At 35.4% G+C, this 21,878-nt stretch overlaps 1 protein-coding gene across 1 annotated transcript; it reads left to right on the forward strand.

Annotated features, from left to right (window-relative positions):
- Positions 1–12,777: 12,777 nt before the first annotated feature.
- On the forward strand, positions 12,778–17,619 carry LOC131035365 (pentatricopeptide repeat-containing protein At1g11290, chloroplastic). Its single transcript, XM_057967038.2, has 2 exons — positions 12,778–15,861; positions 17,073–17,619. The coding sequence occupies exon 1, from the start codon at positions 13,008–13,010 to the stop codon at positions 15,177–15,179; it is 2,172 nt and encodes a 723-aa protein (XP_057823021.2). The 5' UTR covers positions 12,778–13,007; the 3' UTR covers positions 15,180–15,861; positions 17,073–17,619.
- The last annotated feature ends 4,259 nt before the right edge of the window (positions 17,620–21,878 follow it).

Consider the following 21,878-nt stretch of genomic DNA (forward strand, 5'->3'; position numbering starts at 1 on the left):
AGATAGTTAAAATTTTACATATGCTGATGAAGATCTTATGTCGTGAGGAAATGATGATAGTGGAGGTCCCATTTATGAATTTAGATGAATCTTTTGAAATGATTGATTCAAAAGATCAAGGTTCTACCATTGATCAAGTTCAAGGTTCTTCAGATAGCAATAATGAAGATAGTATTAATGATGTTTGGATACTAGAGTTTGACGACAGTTGTTCTTCCATTGGATCTAGAACATGCATTATTCATATTTCTCCCCAAGGAGAATTTTTTCCTTATTCTTTCAAGTTACAATTTGTAAATACTAACATCACAACTGAATATGAATCTTTGTTGTTGGGAATTGAAGTTACACACAAGAGAGGTATGAATAATTTACATGCACAAGGTGATGTTGAGTTAGTGTTGTGTCAGGTAAAGAAGATATATCAGACAAGGAATGATAGGCTCAAGCATTAGTGGAACTTGGTATGGGATAATATTGAGGCATTTGATGCTTTCAATATCTTAGTAGTTCCAAGGGAATTCAATGATAGGACTTCTTATCTGGTGAAGTCCGCCACCCTCTTGATTCCTCATTAAGATTTCAGCTAAGATAAATATACTATTGAGTTAGTCTCAAGGCCAAGCATTCCTGACAACTAGGATCATTGACAAATTTTTACTGATGACAAACAAATAATTAACTTTCTTGAAGTTAAAGATGATTTTAATAATTTGTACTTTGAAGGTAGCAATTGTTTTGATTCAACATCAGATTAAAATTGAGATCAAGGTGAAGATTTTTGCAATTGAAAGGAAATAAAATCCCTAAAGGTTTGGTTTCACTTGAAAAATTATTTGATAAACATGATCGCTATATCAAAAGTCAACAACAAGTGGATCTTGAATCTTCCATGGGATATGAGAATATAATATTGAATCGGAAGAATATCCAAAAAATTTGTGAATATTGGTAATACTTGCACTCCAGAAGAAAGAGAACAGTTCATTCAATTGTTATGCCAGTACATTGATGCATTGGCATATTCATATGATGACCTCAAATATTTCCAGCTGAAGGAGTTGCAACATGACATTCCTTTCAAGACTGTTACAATGCCTTTTCAGCAGAAGCAATGAAAGTATAATCCAAAGATTTCAGGTACCAATCTTTCTGAGATTCAACAAATGTTGAATGCATGAATTATATTTCCTATCCACCATTCAACATGGGCAAGAAACATAGTTCCAGTGCATAAGAAGAATGAAGAGATTCGTATTTTTTTGTAGATTTGAAGAATCTCAATTAGCTTTCACTTAAAGGTATTTACCCTTTGCCAGTAATGGATCAAGTACTACAAATAGTGATAGGATCCTAGATGATGTCCATGTGGGACAGTTTTTCTGGTTATAATCAGATTTACTTTGGCCAAGTTTTTCAATGTGCAGATCAGGCTAATGGACTTGATTTACACTCAATACATAATTTTTCTAAGTATATAAATTGTTCCAATGTTGAAGATTTTTCAGTATTGAAGGTGTTTTTCACAATGATGTTTTCATCTAATTTTGTAGGACCTTTTTGAACTCTAATGCAATTCAAGCTATTTACAAATGTTAGAACCATCTCTGGGATAGAAAATAATGAAATTTAAGAAACAAAATTCTCATCTAGTCTTTCTACCATATGTAGTGGCATAAAATATCACAAATATCAGGGACACATTAACATACCATGTAGATATTGATGAGTTCCTGAGATAGGTTGAGAACCCTTTGCATTTCTATCTAATGGAACCCACCATTAATAGTAGTATCCATTTAGTTGCGGCTTTCCCTATGTCAGCTCAGAATCCTGAGTTCGTGCTAGCAACGACAAATTATTTTGATCCTGTGAGTCGAAGTGTAAAGGATGTAGATGGAAAGAAAGTGATTATGTTGAATGTGGATTTCTTTGATTCTTTGTTCAAGTTGCCTAGTATAGGGAAATATGCAAATATAGATATAAATTCTGCTAAATCCTATTATGAGAAGCACTTAGAAAAATGTAGGAAGTATATCAATAATGAATGGTTGAAGATGCCCAGGCCTACAATTTCAATATGGCCCAAGAGTTCTTCTCCAAGTGACTTCAAGGAGGAAGTGAATGAATTGATTACCCTTCTTAGCAAAGTAAAAGGGCTTCCCACTTCTAATACATACTATGAGTGGATGTATCAATGCATTCATATTATCAAACATAACAACAATAAGATCTTTTGGGGTAAGAATATTAGTGACAACTTGTGCGAGCAAATTACTAAGGTACCTACCACTTTGAAGTTCTACATGACTTTCTACTTGGTGTATGCTACTGTCGCTATGAGGAATTTTGCAAGTTTGTCCTCATAAATAGATAGAAGAAAGGTATGGGTTTTGAAATACTATTCTCAATTAACTCTTAAAGAGAGTTTACATCATTTTAGAAGAGTTAACAATGCCTTATTTGGTTCATACATGTGCATGTTTGATAAGAAAATTGAGAAGGATAGGGTTTCTGAAGAATCTTGGGAGGTTTTTTAATCAATATGGATGTATGTTCTTACAGTTTCCTACCTTCACCTATCTAAGGATAGGATGTTATGATGATCATCCTTTCATGCTCCCAAGGTACCCATCTGATAAAATTATTTTGATGGATTTGGCAAGGCAAATGGTGGTGGTTCATGAGAAACAATCTAGTTCTCATAAAAGAAGTTTTAAGTTTTCTTTGTCTATCGGGAGATATTCTATCAACTTAGTTTTCAAAGCAAGAGCTATTAAAGATGAGATGAGAAGAGTGGCGATGAGGTATTTCAAGTCCAAGAATGATTATGATTATAGAGGTATGAAGAATAAATTGAAAAAGATTTACATTCATGTTCATAGAGTTGAAGATATCTCGACTGATTGTAGGATTGAAGAAGATATCAAGAGACTTGACTACTACCACCTCAGAAAGGATCAAATAATCAATCTCAACTTTGCAGATATTCCTAACGACTTGGTTGATGATGGCAATATATTAGATCCAGCTTATGAAAAAAAGAAGACTGCTAATACTCCTCTCCCTTTCATCAAATGGTCTCAAAAGGAAGTGGTTTCTATAAGGTCAGGATTTTAGAGGATTTTCACGAATACCAATATATGGCTAGCATAGAAAGGAATCCAGTTGAAGCCATTTACCATTGGATCAGAGGATAATATTGTTGGGCTTGTTGGAAAGAGATCATAATTGAGAACAAAGAACATGCAAGATCTTGTTGCTTCTCCTAAAGCTCCCAAGTACAAGTTCGCTGTAGGAACAAGTAAAGGGAAAGACAAAGAAAAATCCTCTACTTAGAATTCTCAACAAGAGAAAGAACAAGAACTAGAAGAAGGGGAATGTGAGGATGAATCTATTGATGTGCACTAACTCAAGGAGGAACAACAACATCAAGAAGAGAAAGAAGAAGAAGAATTTGATGAAGAAGGTTTATAGTGATTTCCAGAGGCACTGAACCCGAAAACATAGAAGGACATGTTCCACAGGTATCAAGTCATGTTTTACTTTCTACATCTTCGCAGGTTCATGTTTCTTAATCAATACCACTTGGGTCCACTATTTCATATGTGTCAAATTGTCCTAGTGTGACCATTCCTATTTTTTCTTCTTCAATTACTAGTGAAGTTATCTTATATACTCCTCATGATAACATTGAGAATGTTTTCTCTTCTTTCCAAATTTGTCTAAAGTATCTACATCTATATTTGAGTACTTTGACAATTTCATGTCATATATGGTGCCTTTACCTAATGTGTCAACTACTGAAAATCCAACTTCTATTATGACTTCCACTCCTCCAATTGTAACCACTGTTGTTAAGCTGGAGGAACTTCTTCCCAATCATTGGCTACAGGTGTTGATGATGATTCCATTTTACCACCCTAGTTTCTTTCTAACACTCCCAAGAGTAAGAAGCAAGCTATTTCTCCTGATGATTTTGAATTCGGTCAACTAGTGCCTGTCAAACCAAAGACTGTAAAGAAAGCCAAAACCATTTGAAGGGTTAAGGTAGATAGTGCAAAGAAAAAGTATGCAAAAGTTGCAGAGTCTCCTCCTGATAAAAATATAAATGAAGTCCAATCAAAGGACTATGTGATAAGAAGGGTTTAGCTTGGGAAGCAAACCCATGAAGGTACAATGGAAGATGCTTAGTTAACTTTTGATTCTCTTGTGGAAAGATACAATTAAGAGAAGGTCAAGAAGGATAAACTTAAGGCGCAAGTGGAGCAACTTACCATTGTGTTAATTAAGATAAAAAATTCTTCAGAGGTGATTGAACTAGTGACTTCATTGGTTGATGAGAAATTCATTAAACAAAATGAGTGGGTTACCTCAAGAGGTAGAGCAAAGGGAGAATTTGTGGATATAATGCTCAGTCAAGGAACCCACCTTTTGAGTTCTCCTTCTAAATTGATCAATAATGTGTAGAGTTTCCAATCCGAATTGGATGAAACACTAACAATTATCTTGGAAGCAATAACTACTCACGAGAAATATTTTGATGCCTAGACAAAGCTCAAGGATTTCTCTCTAGATGTTTTGGTTGATCATGTTGTGATTCCTTCTAGGAAAATGTATGTCTAGTACAAGGAGTTGCTAAAATATCATATGAAAGTTCTAGAGAAACTCATTGAAAATCTAGAGGAGACAAAGTATTTGGGTGAGAAGATAATGAAAAAGATCACCAACAAGATTGATGATCTCCCTTGTGATTTACTTGATCAGGATCATAAGGTACTGCCCCTTGATTTAGGCATACAAGAGTTCATTTTTCTTGTCCAAGTTGAAGTCGAGAGAGTATATTTCACTCTCTCATCAATTAATAAATTAATAAAAATCCAAGTTATCTTGGATAGTCTGGGATCTATCTTGAATAAATCCAAAGAGAACTATTCCATCTTGATGGACTCGAATACACAAGCCCAAGTTATCTCAAACCAAGTTGATGAGCCAGATATCTCAAAAGTACAAGCTACTCTCCAAAGGTTTGAATATTTCCTGAAGAAAAATGGAGATGATGATGCTCAAGATAGAGATCCAGACACTTAAGTCTTTTTTCATTCTTTCTAGTTGTAGGTGCATTTTTGTAATTCCAATCAACACTTCAAGAGTCATTTTTTTATATACAGTTTTGCATGTAAGATTGCATAAGTCCTAAGTAAAATTGAACTTAACCTTTTGACTTAGTCATAGTTAGTTGAGTTTTTACTAATTGTTCTCATTGCCCCTCCTATATATATGAGGGTGCTCATTGTAATTAATGTCTTTCTTTTATCTATATGTAACTAGACTCTGCCAAAGTGAAAAGCAAAGTGGAACTTTGAGTTTATTTGCAATTTTCCTAATTCAATCAATAAAGAAAGTATCTTTTTCACTCAAACTTTGTGTTGAGTTCATTGTGTTCTACATGGTGAGAGTGTTCTTATGTCATTCTTGTTATGGTAATTGAATTGATTGAGTAAAAGTAGTTTGTAGGAATATCGTAAAAGTGTAGAATAGTTTTGGTTATGTAGAATTTGTGCTACATTTCTAGGTTGGTAGAATATAATTTGTATGAAAAATAGCATTATATGGACTTTGAGCTTTATTTTGATATTTGAAAGAAATTTACTTTGGGCTACAAAATTTATTGTTAAAAAAAAGTTGATAGGATAATAGCGAGTTGAAGACTTTGAGATTCGTCATTATTTTCTCGTCCCGGGAAGCAACGAAAGATTTTGTGCTTTCATAGAAACTTTGCTTCCTTACTTGTAAATTTCATATGTGTGTGTGTGTGTTCCTAAGTTATTTCTTAGTGACTTAGAAGTTGTTTAAAATCTTTATTGATCTAAGTTGTAATATCCTTTTTGAAAAAAAAAAGAAAAAAGGATAAACATCTATTTTGAAGAAAGAGAATAATATGGTGTAACACCCAAGATTAGAATAGGCTTAGTAGTTATAATTTTGATTTAAGAAATTTGGAGTAATAAGTAAAGGGGGATCCTTCCCTTATAATTAGGAGATATTTAATCTTACACATTGTGGCTGAAACCACAATTTTCTAAACCTCACAAGTTAGCAAAATTTTCAACCAACAAATAGATCCCTTCCCAATTACATTCATATATGTATGATTGCCCATCAAAATATGTGGCATGTTGCAAGGTTCAAATGATGAGAGCATAAACTATGAAGATGCCATATGATTAGAAGCTCCTAAATCTAGAAGCCATCTCCCTTAATCATGACTTGTAATAGCACAAAGAGCTTGTCCTTTGTTCTTCTTACTTATCCCAAAAGTGTATCTCTTTTCTTTATCAAGTTCTATTTGTTTGGAAGAAGAAGTTGAAGTAGACATTCTAGAAGGCAAATTTATTCTATTCTTCTCAAGAAGATGCTTTAATTCATCAATGTCCTTCTTATAATAATAGTGTTCTTCATGTCCTATCTTCTTGCAATATGCACTTGTAGGCTTCTCCTTCTCAGATGATTCCCTTTTAGGAGAGGATGAAGAATCTCCTTGTTGAGAAGAGGGATAGGTGTTTATTTTTGGTGAATATTGTGCTTGTGCTTGATCTTTTTGTGGCTTCTTCTTAGACTTCCCTTGTTTCTTGTAAGGTTTCTTAACTTTTTTTGTCCCTTTGACTGACTAGCCAATAAAGCTTGAGATTGAGATGGCTTAAAGAGACCCATGGATAGAATCTCGCCTTGTTTTTGCATCAACAATTCAAAAAAAGAAGCAAAATAAGACATTGTATAAGCAACACCCATACTCAATCTATGAGTATGAAAACTAGAAACAAAACCCGCATATTCAGGTCCAAGTTTATTAAGAGTACTCAAGACAAGTTGAATGTCCTTTTTCTATATGCCACATGGTTTACATTATGCTCTCAAATCATTAAATTTTGTTAAAAAGTCTTGGATGTTGTCAAAAGAAATAGGATCAAGTCATGACATTAGTTGATTATCAAGTTGATATCCTCTAACTTCATCAGTTGTCCCATACAAAGCTTTTAATTTGTCCCATGCATCATGTGAATTATTACAACCATCAAGTTGAAACATTATATAAAGGGGCACTAAACTCCTAAGACAACCTCGAGATTTTGTTTGTTCAATCATCCATAGTATTTTATCCTTAGCATTTGTGGGTTCACTTTATCTTTTGTTCAACATAAGGTGTATAACCTTATTGCATTAGTAAGTTCCATGCATTTTGTTGCAAGTGTTGTAGTTATATAGTGTCAGCAATGGAAACTTAACATTATCCATTTGTGAAAGGAAGGGAGAACATGACCAGAAACAAAAAAAAACACAATCACACCAAGAGACCCCCCTTGAATTACTCAATCAAGAAGCCCCCCCAAAGCAAAATGATTTGGCACTTTATAAGTAGTGCAATTACAATGGACACTAGCTAGTGAAAGCTAAGTGGACTTGATTTCAATGCCTTTATAAGTTCTCACAAAATGAGTAGATATTGATATTACAAACTTAGGAACTAAACCAATTCAAATAAATAGAACTACTATTAAGTACTCAAAAAAATATGCACTTTCAAAAACCAGAAATATCTCGATTTGAGGTCGTATGCAAAAGATATGGGAAAAAAAAGTTACCATTAGCGATCAAACAACTTGTGGCATGGAAATCGATGCAACTTTAGAAATTAGGGCACCAAAATTGAGGCAGTTGTACGTAATTTTGACATGGAATTCAAGATGACTATACAAAAATTTGGAACGAAAATTGAGACAACCATACAAAAATCTAGCACAAAAATCAAGGCATCTGTACAAAAATACAACATGAGAATCGAGGTAGTCATATAGAAGTTTGACATGGAAATCAAAGTGGTTGTACAAAAATTTGACACAAAAATTGAGGCAGACGTGTAAAAGTTTAGCACGAAAATTGAAACTATTGTACATAATTCTAGCACAAAAATAGAGGTGATCATACAAAAGTGACACAAAATTTGAGGCAACTGTATAGAAATATGGCACAAAAGTTGAGGCAGTCAAACAGAAAATTCCTATTAAAAAAAAACCATCAAAAAAAATTTGATATTCGATTTTGACAAATATTATATGAAAATAGGGGTTTTGGGCCTTTTAGATACAATGACATAGTATGTTTTACCTCTAAGTGCCCCAATTTTTAACAACCCATGAATATCTCTAGAAAGCTTAAAAAAACCAACAACTAGTAAGTCAACACAAGAACCCCTAGAAACTATTATTTTCTCCACACTTTTCTATTTCTCCAATTCAAGAGAAGAGCATACTCATGTTCTTCAAAAAACAACCCTACACTCTCAAATTTCTTTAAAAAAATGCTCTCATAACCGCTCTGTTGCCATGTAAGATTTGGTTAAAAAGTCACCCAAGAATGCAAATGATTGAAGGGGGTGATGGGTGACTATAATTAGAAGTTACCACCCAAGAGGCTAAAAATGCTACCAATTTAGGATAAAGTGAAAAATCCCCTAAGTAAACTTGACCAACTATAAAGAGAGCTATTGTGAAGAACTAGCTAATAAATAACTAGATAGCTAAAGAACCCTATTCACACTAACAATTCCCATGATCTCTTGAGTATGGTTCAGAGATACTTGGCTCAGCTAGAGGATATTTCCTTGTTGACACATGAGGTAGCAGAGATGCCATGACAACTGGCCATTGGGAATGCACCACTAGTGGCCAATGAGGCAAAGAAGATTATGAGCTTTATGTAGTAAGGGTGTGAGGGGGTGTTCTTCAGTTATTTCACATCCCGTGGATGGCTTACTATGGAGACCCCCAAGATGCAGGAGGCATGGCATCCAATGAGGTCCATTGTAGTGGATTAACATGGTCGATTACTCTTCGCACTCCATGGCATGGAGAAGTACTTTCAAGATATTTTCTACCAGATGAAGCGAGAACACACTTCCCTCGAGGAAGCTAAGATAATGAAGATAGAGGCATCCCAGGTTGAGGCTGTTCGGGAGACTATGAGGAGGGATTTATTGGCTCATATGACACTTGTGCAGGAGCAACTTGCTCAATAGACACAACTCACCACCTTTGAGCGGTAGCGGAGGAGTTGTTGGAGTAGTAGCAGAATGTCTTGGTAGGGAAGGATGTCAGGTTGGCAGAACTCCAGGCGTGTTGGGAAGCCATGGCTTTGGTAGTGGAGAAGTATAAGAAGGATTTGAAGGAAGCTATGCAAATGGTGAAGAGGTCACGTGAATATGAGCTGGCAGTTGAATGTGATTTGCGGCTCTATATAGAGAAAGTGTAGCAGCTTCGTTAGAGGCTTTCCACCTCGGGGGCTACATCCATTGCAACATCTCCTATTTGTCTAGGGATGTCCTCTTACCCCGCTTCTCAATAATTTTGTGTTTTCTAGCCCCATTTTGTTTTTGTTATCTAGAAGATGACTTCTTTTGAGGGGATTGTTGTAGTCAACAGTATTGTCGTGGTTAATAAATAATGTTTTGTTATTAATGAATATGTTTTCCAGTAGCTATTGGTAGTTGCTGATGGTGGGTACTCTTAACCAACCACTGGGTACTATATGTACTTCATGATTGTCTCGGAAACCATTACTATTGATTTGTGCACATTACATTCTAGAAATAAAGATGCATCTTTCTGGCCATGATGTGATGTTTAATACTATTATGTTATATTGCTATGTGATACTTTTTTGTTACTATTTACTCTGCATAATCTAAGCAAGTTCCCATTTGGAATAAACAAAGGTTCATTAAGGATTTTAGAAAATTTTAGCACGGTTTTTTGTTTCGCTAAGGACTTTGAATTTGAATGGATTGTAACATATCAGGAAGCTTTTTAGATATTGAAGGATTCCTTGAGTAAGAAACCATTTCTATGAGGACCAAATAAAAATCTTACAATTTACATACACACTAATATTTCTAATCAAGTTGTTGGAGCAATTTTAGCATTAAATGAAGGAGTGATAGAATAAACCATTTACTATGTTAGAAAAAATATCCAAACAACTAAATTATATTATACAATCACTAAACAAGAAATCCTTGTAGTAATTTATGCCATTAATAAGTTTAGACACTATATAACAAGTTATCAAGTCTTTGTGCATACAAATCATGCATCCATTAGATATCTCATGAACAAAGCTATTGTTAGTGGAAGAATAGTTAGACGGTTACTTCTCTTGCAAGAATTTGATATAACAATAGTGGACAAGATTAACAAATCCAATGTTGTAGAGATTTTCTCATAAACATTAACCACTACAATAATTTGAGCTCGTTATTAATGATTCTTTTTCAGATGAATATTTATTTGCTTTGATAGTTCAAACACAAGGTATGATAACATTATTAATTACTCAGTATCAAGAAGGACACCTTCACATTTCTTACAAAGGGAGATGCATCAACTTGTTGAAAAATGATTTCCTTTTTTCTTAGATATCTAGTTACTTGTTCTACACTGGGCCTGGCAATGTTATGAGGAGATGTGTGAGAAAAAAAGAGATTTATGATATGTTGCATGAATGTCATGATGAGTCTCGCAAAGGGAACTTTTTTGCAAAAATGATTTGCTTGAAGATACTCAACATAGGTTATTATTTGTCTATCTTACACAAAGATTTAGTCAAATACACTAGGCACAACAATAGGTGTCAAAGGATGGGTAGACCAACTTGTAGTGATGAAATGCCCTGCAACCATAGTTGGTACTATCACCATTTGATAAATGGAGGCTTGAATTCATAGGATCCATATATCCCCCTTGTTGCAATAAGGAGTATATACTAGTTTGCATTATCTTAGTAAATGAGTGGAGGTTTTTGTGATGAAACATGTTTGGGATAAAAATGTTGCAGGGTTCCTCTATGGAGAAGTCTTTACCAAGTATGGTGATCCTTGGTATATTGTTATCGATCAAGGCCCTTAGTTTACCTCAACATTGGTACAAGCATTAGTCATGGAGTATTAAATAAGGTATAAAAGGTTCACACGTTATCATCCCCAATCAAATGGCCAAGTAAAAGTTACAAATACAAAATTTGAGACCATCTTGACTAAAATAGTTTCCCTCCATAGGAAGGATTGGATATCTAGGATCCCTAAGGCTATACAGGCCTATAAAATGACCTACGAAACCACAATTAGGTTTACACCATAGAAATAGTGTATGAAAGGAGGTTTTGTCTTGTTGATTGAATTTGAACATGAGACACTAAGGACAACACTAGAATTGGAGATGAACTTATCAACAACACAACAAGATTGAAATCTACAATTAACTTCTCTAGATGAACTCAAAAAAGAAGCAATACACCATGCTAAATTAGTCCAAAATCAAAGAATGAAGTGACATGAGCGCTTCACCAAATCCAAATAATTCTAGCAAGGTTACGAGACTCTATATATGATTCTTGATATTAAGATCATAAAGAGAAATTGTAGTCTAATTGATTGGAGCTCTATGAAATTGATGAGGCCTATCTATATGGAGTTGTTAAATTGACTAGTATTGACCCAACCAGATTCTCACTATTAGTCAGTGGTCATCATCTCTAGTTCTAAAAAATGGCCAATGAATAAAGAGAATTTTATGAAATAGTTTACAAACCCACCAACCACAAAGAAGCCTCTAGCATCTAGGCCTAAATGTAACATCTCAACCCATGATGCCCTTTAGGTATGATTTATAACTCTTTCTCCTTAATAAAGTTCCCTCAACATAGTCTTGAAGGGACCATCCATTGCCAAAATAAATAGTTGTACCAACTTCCATTACTATTGACCATGCACCCTTTACCAAGAGTTTCACAAGATTTGTACATGTGACCACAAGTAGTAAGATCTATTTGGTATTATTGCTTAATCATGAATTATTACACCTTCTATTGTTTAATCTAGGGCTTAGCAGAACATTTTTCGGTGTCTAAGCTAATGAAGACTCTAAAAGAGGTGTATAGGAATGAGGTGAAAGTGAGCATGATGTGTGAGGTTCTAGAGCATTCAATGAACAAATGCCTAAGATTTGTGTGCTAAGAAAGCTAAGTAAATGGGAAGGTACATGTAGTTAATGTGGTTGGCCGGAAGGGAATGCAGAGGCAACGGGTGAGAAATGTTTGCTCACCATACGATGTAGAGCTCTAGTACTATCACTGTGCCACACATCTTGCAAGGGTGGACTCATGCCATGATTGGCCAGCCACCCAAATGGCAACTTTGGACATGTTAGATGAACCAACGATTTACACGTGGCATAGGGTGTCAAAACTAAATGAAAATAATATTTTTATTAAATAAATAATTGTCTTATCTAATGAAATATTTATTTTAATTTTGAGTCCACGAAGCACTCCACCTGAACCTTCAAAGATGGTCGCGTCTATTCTGGCTCCAAAACGACAGTACGGATTGACTAACACGTATGTTAGTCACGCGTTTTACATCGCCGATTTTGCAATTAACGGCTGCAATTGACTAACCTGTTGCTAACACGTTGTACAAAAGGTCCGTTTTGGAGCAAGAATAGATGGAGCCTTCAAAGATAAGGCGTGCGACTACGACCGAAGCTATTCTGGCTCCAAAACAGACTTTTCGTACAACGTGATAGAGACGTGTTAGTCAATCGTAACCATTTATTGCAAAATCGACAGTGTAAAACACGCGACTAACATGTGCGTTAATTGATCCGTATTGCCGTTTTAGAGCCATTCTATGAAGGTTAAAATCCCTAGTCCTATTCTATTCTCCTGCCATCGAAACATTTTTAGTGATGAAGAAAAATTTAATTTTCAAATTCTCATAATTCCTTATTTGTGTAAATATACGGTGTCTTTGTTCAAAAGCTGTGTTCGTGTTATACACATCACAACAGTTGCCATTGCCCTGTTTGTCATGAGAGGGAAACTCTTGTCAAATTCGAATTATTTCAGGAAATGCACGGTTTGATTTTCCTCAAATCTTGGTTTACCTTCCTTCAATGGCAGTTTTAAAGTTGAATAAGCTCAGATGTTTTAAATGTCTTCAAAAGCTTTCCTTTCATCACCATATTCATGTTTATGCAAACACTGTTTCTTACACTGCACAAAAACCAGAGAACTGCAATCTCTATACTCTAAAGCATAAGTTCTGTAATGTGAACTTTTTTCCTTTATTAGAGGCTTGTAAGGATATCGAAACTCTCAGGCAAGTCCATGCCCAGATTTTTGCAACAGGTTTTAATCAAAACCTTCTTCTGGGAACTAATCTAGTAGACATGTATAGTAAGTATGCAAGCATGGAGGATGCACGTCAAGTGTTCGATAAAATGTGTGAACGAGATTCATTTTTATGGAATGTGATGATCAGAGGGTATGCTATGAATGGACTATGTGAAATGGGACTTAGACTGTACTGCCAAATGCAGGAGACAGCTATAGAGCTTAACAGTAGAACATACACGTTTGCGCTCAAGGCATGTGCTGGCTTATTGGCTCTGGAAAAGGGTAAGGTTATCCATAATCGTGTAGTTAAAATTGGATTCGAAATGGATGTTTTTGTAGGAAATTCTCTTGTGGATATGTATGCAAAATGTGGATGTTTAGAGATGGCACGCCAAGTGTTTGATAGAATGATTGAGAGAGACGTTGTTTCATGGAATTCTATGATTGTTGGTTATGCGCAGAATGGATGTGCTGATGAGGCATTGGGAATGATTAATCGGCTGCAGTTTCACTGTGTAAAGCCTGATTCAATCACTTTGATGGGTGCACTGCAGGCGTGCGCACTGCTGGGGGATGAGAGACAAGGTATGATTATGCATACTCATGTAATTCAGAGAGGATTTGAGTTTTATATTTCAGTGAGGAATTCCCTTATAGATATGTATGCTAAGTGTGGGTATTTAGCAGTAGCGCGGCATCTGTTTGATAAAATGGGAAACAAAGATGTGGTCTCTTGGAATGCAATGATTGCTGGGTATGCACAGAATGGGTGCGCTAGTGAAGCCCTATTGCTTTTTCACCAATTGCAGCTTGCAGGCATCACTTCCAGCTGTTCTACCATGGTGAGTGTTCTTCAAGCGTGTGCCCATTCGGCAGCTCTGCAGCAGGGTAAGTGGGTACATGGTTATGCAATGAGAAGAGGATTTACTGAAGTTGTTATTGTGACCGCTATTATTGACATGTATGCTAAGAGTGGAAGCATAGCAAGTGCTCGGAAAGTGTTTGACAAAATGCGTGAAAGAAATGTGGTTTCGTGGAATGCGATGATTGCTGGATATGGAATGCATGGATATGGGAAGGATGCTATTGCCCTCTTTTGCACTATGCAAGAAACAAGTGTTGAACCAAATGACGTCACCTTCCTTTGTGTTTTGTCTGCTTGCAGTCATGCAGGTATGGTTGATGAAGGCAGGCAATACTTTGATCATATGATTCAAGATAATTGTTTCACTCCTCGGATGGAGCACTATGTGTGTATGGTTGACCTTCTTGGCCGTGCTGGCCACCTAGAAGAAGCGCACGAACTTATTGTAAAAATTCCATTTGAAGCTGATGCTCGTGTCTGGGGAGCTTTGCTTTCTGCATGCAGACTTCACTCCAATATTAGTATTGGACAACTTGTGGCAGAAAAACTTTTGAGTTTAAAGCCCGAGGATTCTGGGTACTATGTATTGCTCTCAAATATCTATGCTACAGCTTGTATGTGGGATGATGCAGAAAAGGTGAGAACATTAATGAGAGAGAGGGGCATACGAAAAGCACCAGGGTGGAGTTTGATTGAGGTAAACAACAGGGTTCATGCATTCCTTGTTGGAGATAGATCACATCCGCAATCGGAGGAAATTTATGCAACATTGGAAGCCTTGACTCTGCAGATAAAGGAGGCAGGGTATGTACCTAAGACAAACTTTGTGTTGTATAATGTGGAGGAGGACTTAAAGGAACACATGCTACTTTGCCATAGTGAGAAGCTCGCTATTGTGTTTGGGCTTATCAACACACCACCTGGGACCACTATTCGGATCACAAAAAACCTCCGTGTGTGCGGGGATTGCCATGATGCATCTAAATTTATTTCTAAGATTGTAAGCCGTGAAATTGTTGTGAGAGATGCAAATCGTTTCCATCACTTCAAGAATGGATTATGTTCTTGTGGCGATTACTGGTGATTTATTTAAAATCAGCAAAGAAGTAAACTTTTATAGCTAAAATTTTATGGTGAAAGTTTGGTTCGGTGTAAGGTCTATCTCTGCATGGAGCTATCCACTGCTCATTGGCTAACGAAGTCAAAGAAGGGACGCTGCAGGAAAAGGTTTGAGCGAGCAAGTTGAAAGGATCACTGTTGGAAAGGTGGTGCTTGGTGGCAGTTGTATGGCCAATGAAAGAATAAACAGTGATAATTCAAGAGTTAGAAAATGTGTGTTTATTCTGGTCGAAATAGTATACCAGCGGAGCAGGCAAATGTGTTAAGAACATGTATGCTCCACTAATTAATCCACTCTGAGCCACTGTTTGGTAGGAACAAGACTATACAAGAAGAAACAAAGGAGATCATATCAGATTATCAGCTGGATGACCTTATGGATTCTTTGAGTGGAGCCAAATACTTCATGAAGATTGACCTAAAGAGTAGGTATCAGTAGATCCATATCTGAGGAGATGAATATAAGTTAGGTTTAAATAGTAAAGAAGGCTTGTACGAGTGCGAACAGATTGAGGGATTGGTAAAAGTTGCAGAAGAGATGGAAGCCAAAGGAATTGCAGTACGGTAGTTAAAGACAGGTCATGTTCTATAAGAAACTTCATTCTGCTTGTCCAATGCATATCTCATTGCCATAACATTGTAATGAGGTTAGAATTACTGATCCTTCTAATATCATTCCCACGTTTTCTTTTTAAGTCTTTAATTTACTTAGATGATATTTCTTAGCATGCTGTAATGCTCGGTTTGTACGGTTGTGTTTTTTAAGTTACGGCTTTTTAACACCTTGCAACTTCATGCTTGAGTATGCTGTTTGTTGAATTGGAATGACATCCACAGATTGATCAGCTTTATATAAAGGTGTATTATAAATAGCCGAATAAGAACCTCATTCAATTCTAATTTGTACGATTAGAATTTAAAGAGGTATATTGTAAATAACCCAAAGAAGTTCATTCAATTCTAAAGTGTACAAATACAATAGTTTTATTCTAAATAGCCTGGTAAGAAGCTCGTTCAATTCTAATGCGTACAACTACAAATACAATGTAAATATAAAGAAATTCAATTCTAATCTGTCTTTATGTATTTTGATGTGTTCATCCCATGCTGAACCTGTCATGTTTTCCTGGATACATGATGTGGAGTTTGGCAGGTTGTCATACTCTTCAAGCTTACCCTGCTCCAACAATCATAACCTGCCAAGAGGTTCATGGGATTCCAAATATTCCCTATATGCTTTGATTTGGTCATTTACACTTCCGCTTTTAACTGTCTTAATCCATGCTTCTTCGTTAGCTTGCCATCTTTGGTCTTTGATTTGATGGTTTGAATGTTTTGGTTGCACTATCTGCTTTGGTAATCATCATCCAGTTCACATGTCTAGTCTTTATGCCTATTCGGTTGCGTTGGGGTGGTCTGGCCCTTTAACTTTTCACACCCTGCCTTCATTCTGGATTTTGAGTTTGCAAATTGACTGCTTATAGCATAACTTAAAACATCTGACAGCACTAGATCAAAATACCAGTTGCATTCTTCAACCTAATTCATCCACTGAAATTTGTGGACTGATGTTTGATTGATTAGGTTCAATGGCCTTAATTGTAAGAAGTCTTGATTGATGTATGTATCTGTATCCTAGCTTTACCCTCCCAAATCTCCATACTATTTGGATGGTGCTGCTTGTCTTTGAAATAGCGAATTGATTGTATTTTATTTTAGGAAGAGCTTGCTTATTTATGATGAATTTACAATTTTACAGGTCTAGTTTCTACTTCTTACACTTAGCATGTAGTTACAAAATAAATGGAATACGCTGTTGCTATTGATATTGCATTAAATGTTATTGGTTTGTGTAAAGTTGGACAGGTATCAGATATTGGCTGTAAATGCATATCAAGAGGTAAAAGTTGCTAGCAAGCGGCAGGTCTCAAGCTAGCCTTGATCGCTGTAAAGCTCTATTAGAGGTGATTCAGTGCGTCTGAAAAGTTTGAAGACATGCCGAGCAGAATGCAAGTGCCTAATGTATCTATCCTAGTGATTACGGATACTAAAACAATGCTCACTATGATCAAAAGGACATTTGAATGATGATGCTATCTGATGATGATCACTCAATGCCTATGATCTGTGATTTCGTCTTTTAATACAACACCTTCCCATTCAAATGGGAATATATAAATAGCAAGGTTACCAGGAGACGGGGGTACTTGGAGACTGGTACCGGTACTGGTACGACTAATTTTCAAAAATAGGAGACGGTGGTACTTGGAGATGCCAATTTTTTTAATAAATAATATTTAATAATTTCCAAAACATATCATGACAGAGAACTTTGAAAACAAGAACAGTGGTAAAGTTTAACATTAACTTTAAAATTTAACAAAAATTGAAATTAAAATTGCTTATATTGCTGATACCATAGCCAGTCTAAATTGTTTAGTGAAAGTAAGGTAATATAGATGTTGAGCACACTTGATATTGTCGGCTAAATAGTAAAGGCAATTTCTCTTTAGACTATTACAATGATAAGAAATCAGCCCTCTCAAAAAGTCTACACTGTCAATAGATCTGATCACCATAACTTTGCATGGAATTTTGTCTTCTTGTGAAATAGTTTCATTATTAGTCATTTCCCTACGACTTTGCTTTGCTGCAAGCTTATCTTATTTGTTTGCTTTATTATTTTTTACTTTTTACTGCATTTTGCCCTAAGTTTTCTAGGAGACGTCAATTTTTGGTCAGGAGACTTCGGAGATGGCAGCCTAAAGCACCTTATGTGTCAAGAAGTTTCCAGAGAAGTATCCGGTACCGGAGATGTGTCTCCAGTATGTCTCTGGTACTGGTACGGGTCTCTAGGGGTAGGAGATGGGTCTCTTGGTAACTATGAAAAATAGCAAAATAGATCATCAGAAATAAAAAGATAGAACAAAGAAATTTGATGCATGATTTTATTGATAAAGTAATGTTTATTTATACAAACAAGTAGTGAACAGATTCCCTATAAATCCGTTATACAAACTGATGACTAGCTATAGAAGAATGAAAGCTAACTGGAGGAGGATAGATCTACGATAGTCATTGTTTGCAACTGAAACTCTTTGACACATACGCAGCACATATGGCGATTCAGTTTTGACTTATTCTAACACTCCCCTTTAAGGAAAACTGAATTTAGATGGAGTCCAACATATCTTACATAATACAAACTTGAGACTATACTGACTAGCAACATACACAAAACAGTACATTATATAGAAGCTATTCTTGAAAATAGTTCATAGACCACTCAGACTTCTTCAAGTTGGTCCCAACTGCTAGTATAATCATGCAGGTATCATCCAAGTTCCCAACATCATGGGACACCATTTGCACATGAAGTGTCTCATTGCTCTTGTAAAGATATAATGCTGAACTTTCAGATTTTTTGATCTTCTCTGAACTATTGGACACCAATCCTTACATGTATGTCTTATAACCCCAATGAGGTATAGTTTCTCCGATCCGTTAGCACCTTAGACTACTGAGCATCTATCTAGCTTCTACTTCATCCTTTCCTATCTTAAAAGCATTGGCCCCTTCAAAATAGAACAAGTTCTTCATCTTCAATAATGTCATCATCACTAACAAAATCTGGTGGTTCCCCAACAACAACTATATTTATTGATTTGTTAACTTTGCTTTTGAGAAGGTCATTTGCATGAATTTTACAATAAATTGCAATATGACCTAATTTCTTGCAGTAGTAACATTCAATCTCATTCTTAGCTGCTATTCTCTTTCCCATCCTTTTCTTTGAGTATAAAGCACGTTCAAGCTGAGCATCTTCTCCTGAATCTCCTTTAACTGCACTCTTTTCTTCAACTAAGAGCATTGGAATCACTTTTTCGAAAATCTTTGATGACATTTGTCTGAGAGTAAATATAACATTGTTATATTTTTAAGGCAAACTATTCAACAGAATAGCTTTAGCATCTTCTTTATCAACCACAACACCAACTTCTACTAGTTGTTTAATGAGAGATCTCAGATTACTAATGTGGTTAGACATAGTAATATTATCCGACATCGTGAATCTAAATAATTGCAGCTTCAAAAAGAACTTTGTATTTGCTGTTTTTTTTCCAAACAACTAATTTAATTCATTCCATATTTCTTTAGATGATTTTTCTAAATCAACATAATGTAACTCTGAATTTGAAAGAGTAAAACCGATAATGGACCTGGCTTTCTCATCTCTACTTTCCCAATCAATCTTCTTTTTAGTATCTGTAGGTAACTACTTTAGTGCCATTAACTATACACCATAACTTTTGTTCATCAATTGCATTTGCATTTTCACCTTCCATGTGTGAAAGTTATGACCGTTATATTTTTCTAGAGGTACATCCATTTCCAAATACTGCTGTGATGAAAAACAACAAAATACCTTTGAACGTTGCACAGCAGAGTGATTTGCAGCAGCAACAGATTTACAAATATAAACTTTGAATGCCAACTTTCAAATTGTGGGCATATTGGATACCCAAATGCTACATCTGAATGCTCTTACAAGATACTTGTAGCCCTTAGAAGATGCATTCCCTAGGTGTAATTGCAGATCATAGAGGTGTACAACAGCTTACACACATTATCAACCAATAGCTTCTTGTTCACAATTGTTTTCTCCCTTGCACAGTCAAATATTCTGATGTCCTCACCCTCCCAGGCTTCTGTTGTTCCTTACTGCAGAACAGGAGTGACATTCACTAAAACAAATACATTACAATCGTTAATTATACTGCAAGAGGACCTCCTATGAAGGCTCTGATACCAAATTAGAAAAACAGATCAGCAGAAATAAAAAGATAGAACAGAGAAATTAAATAAGTAGTGAACAGATTTACTATAAATCTGTTATACAAACTGACAACTAACTGCAAAAGAATGACAGCTAACTGGAGGAGGACAGATCTACGTTAATCATTGTTTACAACTGAAACTCTTTGACACATGACTTATTCTAACATGCATTTGGGTAGATAGATAGGTAATGGGAAGTTAATTTGGCTTGGGTGTATGATTAAATTTGATTTTGGAAATTTGGGGGTCAAGGTTGCATTTGTTATCTTCAACCAAGTTTAGAGCTGCACTTACAATCTTGACTGAAAACTGAAAACTGAAAATAGAAGAATGAAGGATGGAATCGAGGTATACTGGAGAATAGGATTCTGGTTCAAGTTGATCACAAACTTCTACACTAAAATACTTTATTTTTACATCAAACTGTTGTACTGGAGACAAAAGGTCAAATTGAGTCATTTGTGGGGAAAAGTGCAAGTAATGAATTTTTCACATCTACAAATATTGAACATATAATATCTACCCAAAATTTAAACATAATGTTTATTATGAAAATCTCAAATATATCACTTGAACATGTCTCATTTGATTTTTATATTAATTTTTTTATTTTCAGTTGTTTTCGTATACAATCAACCTTTTATTGATAATTTAGATGTAGGTTCTATAGGGTTCACACCCATAGAAAATAAATGTACATGTAAAGGCTAGAAGCCAATTTTAACTATTATATAATAGTTTAGATATTCCAAACTAGTGTGGACAAAACCACATGCATAGCAATGGTAAACAAGAAGCTTGTAATACCCTAACTAAATACGTGGAGGTGCAGACACAACACCACTGTTTGTAATGTCCCCATTTCTAGCAATATTGTCTCACGAGCTTTTGCAAATTTTTGAGATTTTTCGTAAGCTTTTAGGTAAGTTGGGGAGATTTCCAAACTTCTTGGAAGGCGTAGGTTCAGTATTTCAAGATTTCTATCTACATCTATTAGTCTTGTTGGCACTAAGGGTTGCAATGACATTTTTAGAAGTTTATACTGACATTTGAGGTGTTCTCCAGACTTGTAGGAGAGACCATTTATTTTTAGTGGGTCACTCAGTTGGCTCCAATCATCATCCTTTTTTTTTAGTTTCATCATGGTGTGCTCAGAGTGCTTATCAGAACTACGGTGAAATGCTTTAAATGATCACTTAAGTTCCTAATTTTTATTTATTAATTGATGAGTTAGGTGTATATTATTATAAAAAGTTGTTTATGTTCCTCAAAGTGGATGCCTAGGAGAAATAAGGGCCTTTACACAAAAAAAAAAAATATTAATCTTAAAAAGTTCTTTTTGGTGAAAAATGAATTATTTTATAATTTTAAATTGGATATTTTTCCTCCAAAATTCTATAAAAGGAGGTGTTGGGGCTCATTTATGAATGTGTCGATGAATGATATTGTTATGTTGCTAGATTGATTTGGCTTCTTCCACAATCTTTTGAGAATAGAAATCCTCTCAATATTTCCAGTTTTGGGTTTGAAAGAAAACCCCTAGTTAGATTGGTATTCAATTGAAGTTGCATAAATGAAAATATTCAAATGTTTTGAGGATTGGTTTATTATGTGTTTTGATGATCTCATTTTGGTGTGCTTGTGAAAACATTATGTTGAGGGATTGGTGATTTTTATTTTGGTGTGCTTGTGAAAACATTATGTTGAGGGATTGGTGATTTTTCAGGGTGATTTAGAAATAAGACTTTGTTGGCCATACCATCTATGCCAACACAAGTTGTACTTGTTTCTCATGATCGTACCATTTGGAGAGAAATTCGTGTTG

Source organism: Cryptomeria japonica, chromosome 1 (genome assembly GCF_030272615.1).
Source record: "Cryptomeria japonica chromosome 1, Sugi_1.0, whole genome shotgun sequence".
In the NCBI taxonomy this organism is placed as follows: Eukaryota; Viridiplantae; Streptophyta; class Pinopsida; order Cupressales; family Cupressaceae; genus Cryptomeria; species Cryptomeria japonica.

Bases quoted from the DNA above. Each gene is read 5' to 3' on its own strand.
- LOC131035365 (XM_057967038.2), top strand. From the start codon at position 13,008: ATGGCAGTTTTAAAGTTGAATAAGCTCAGATGTTTTAAATGTCTTCAA.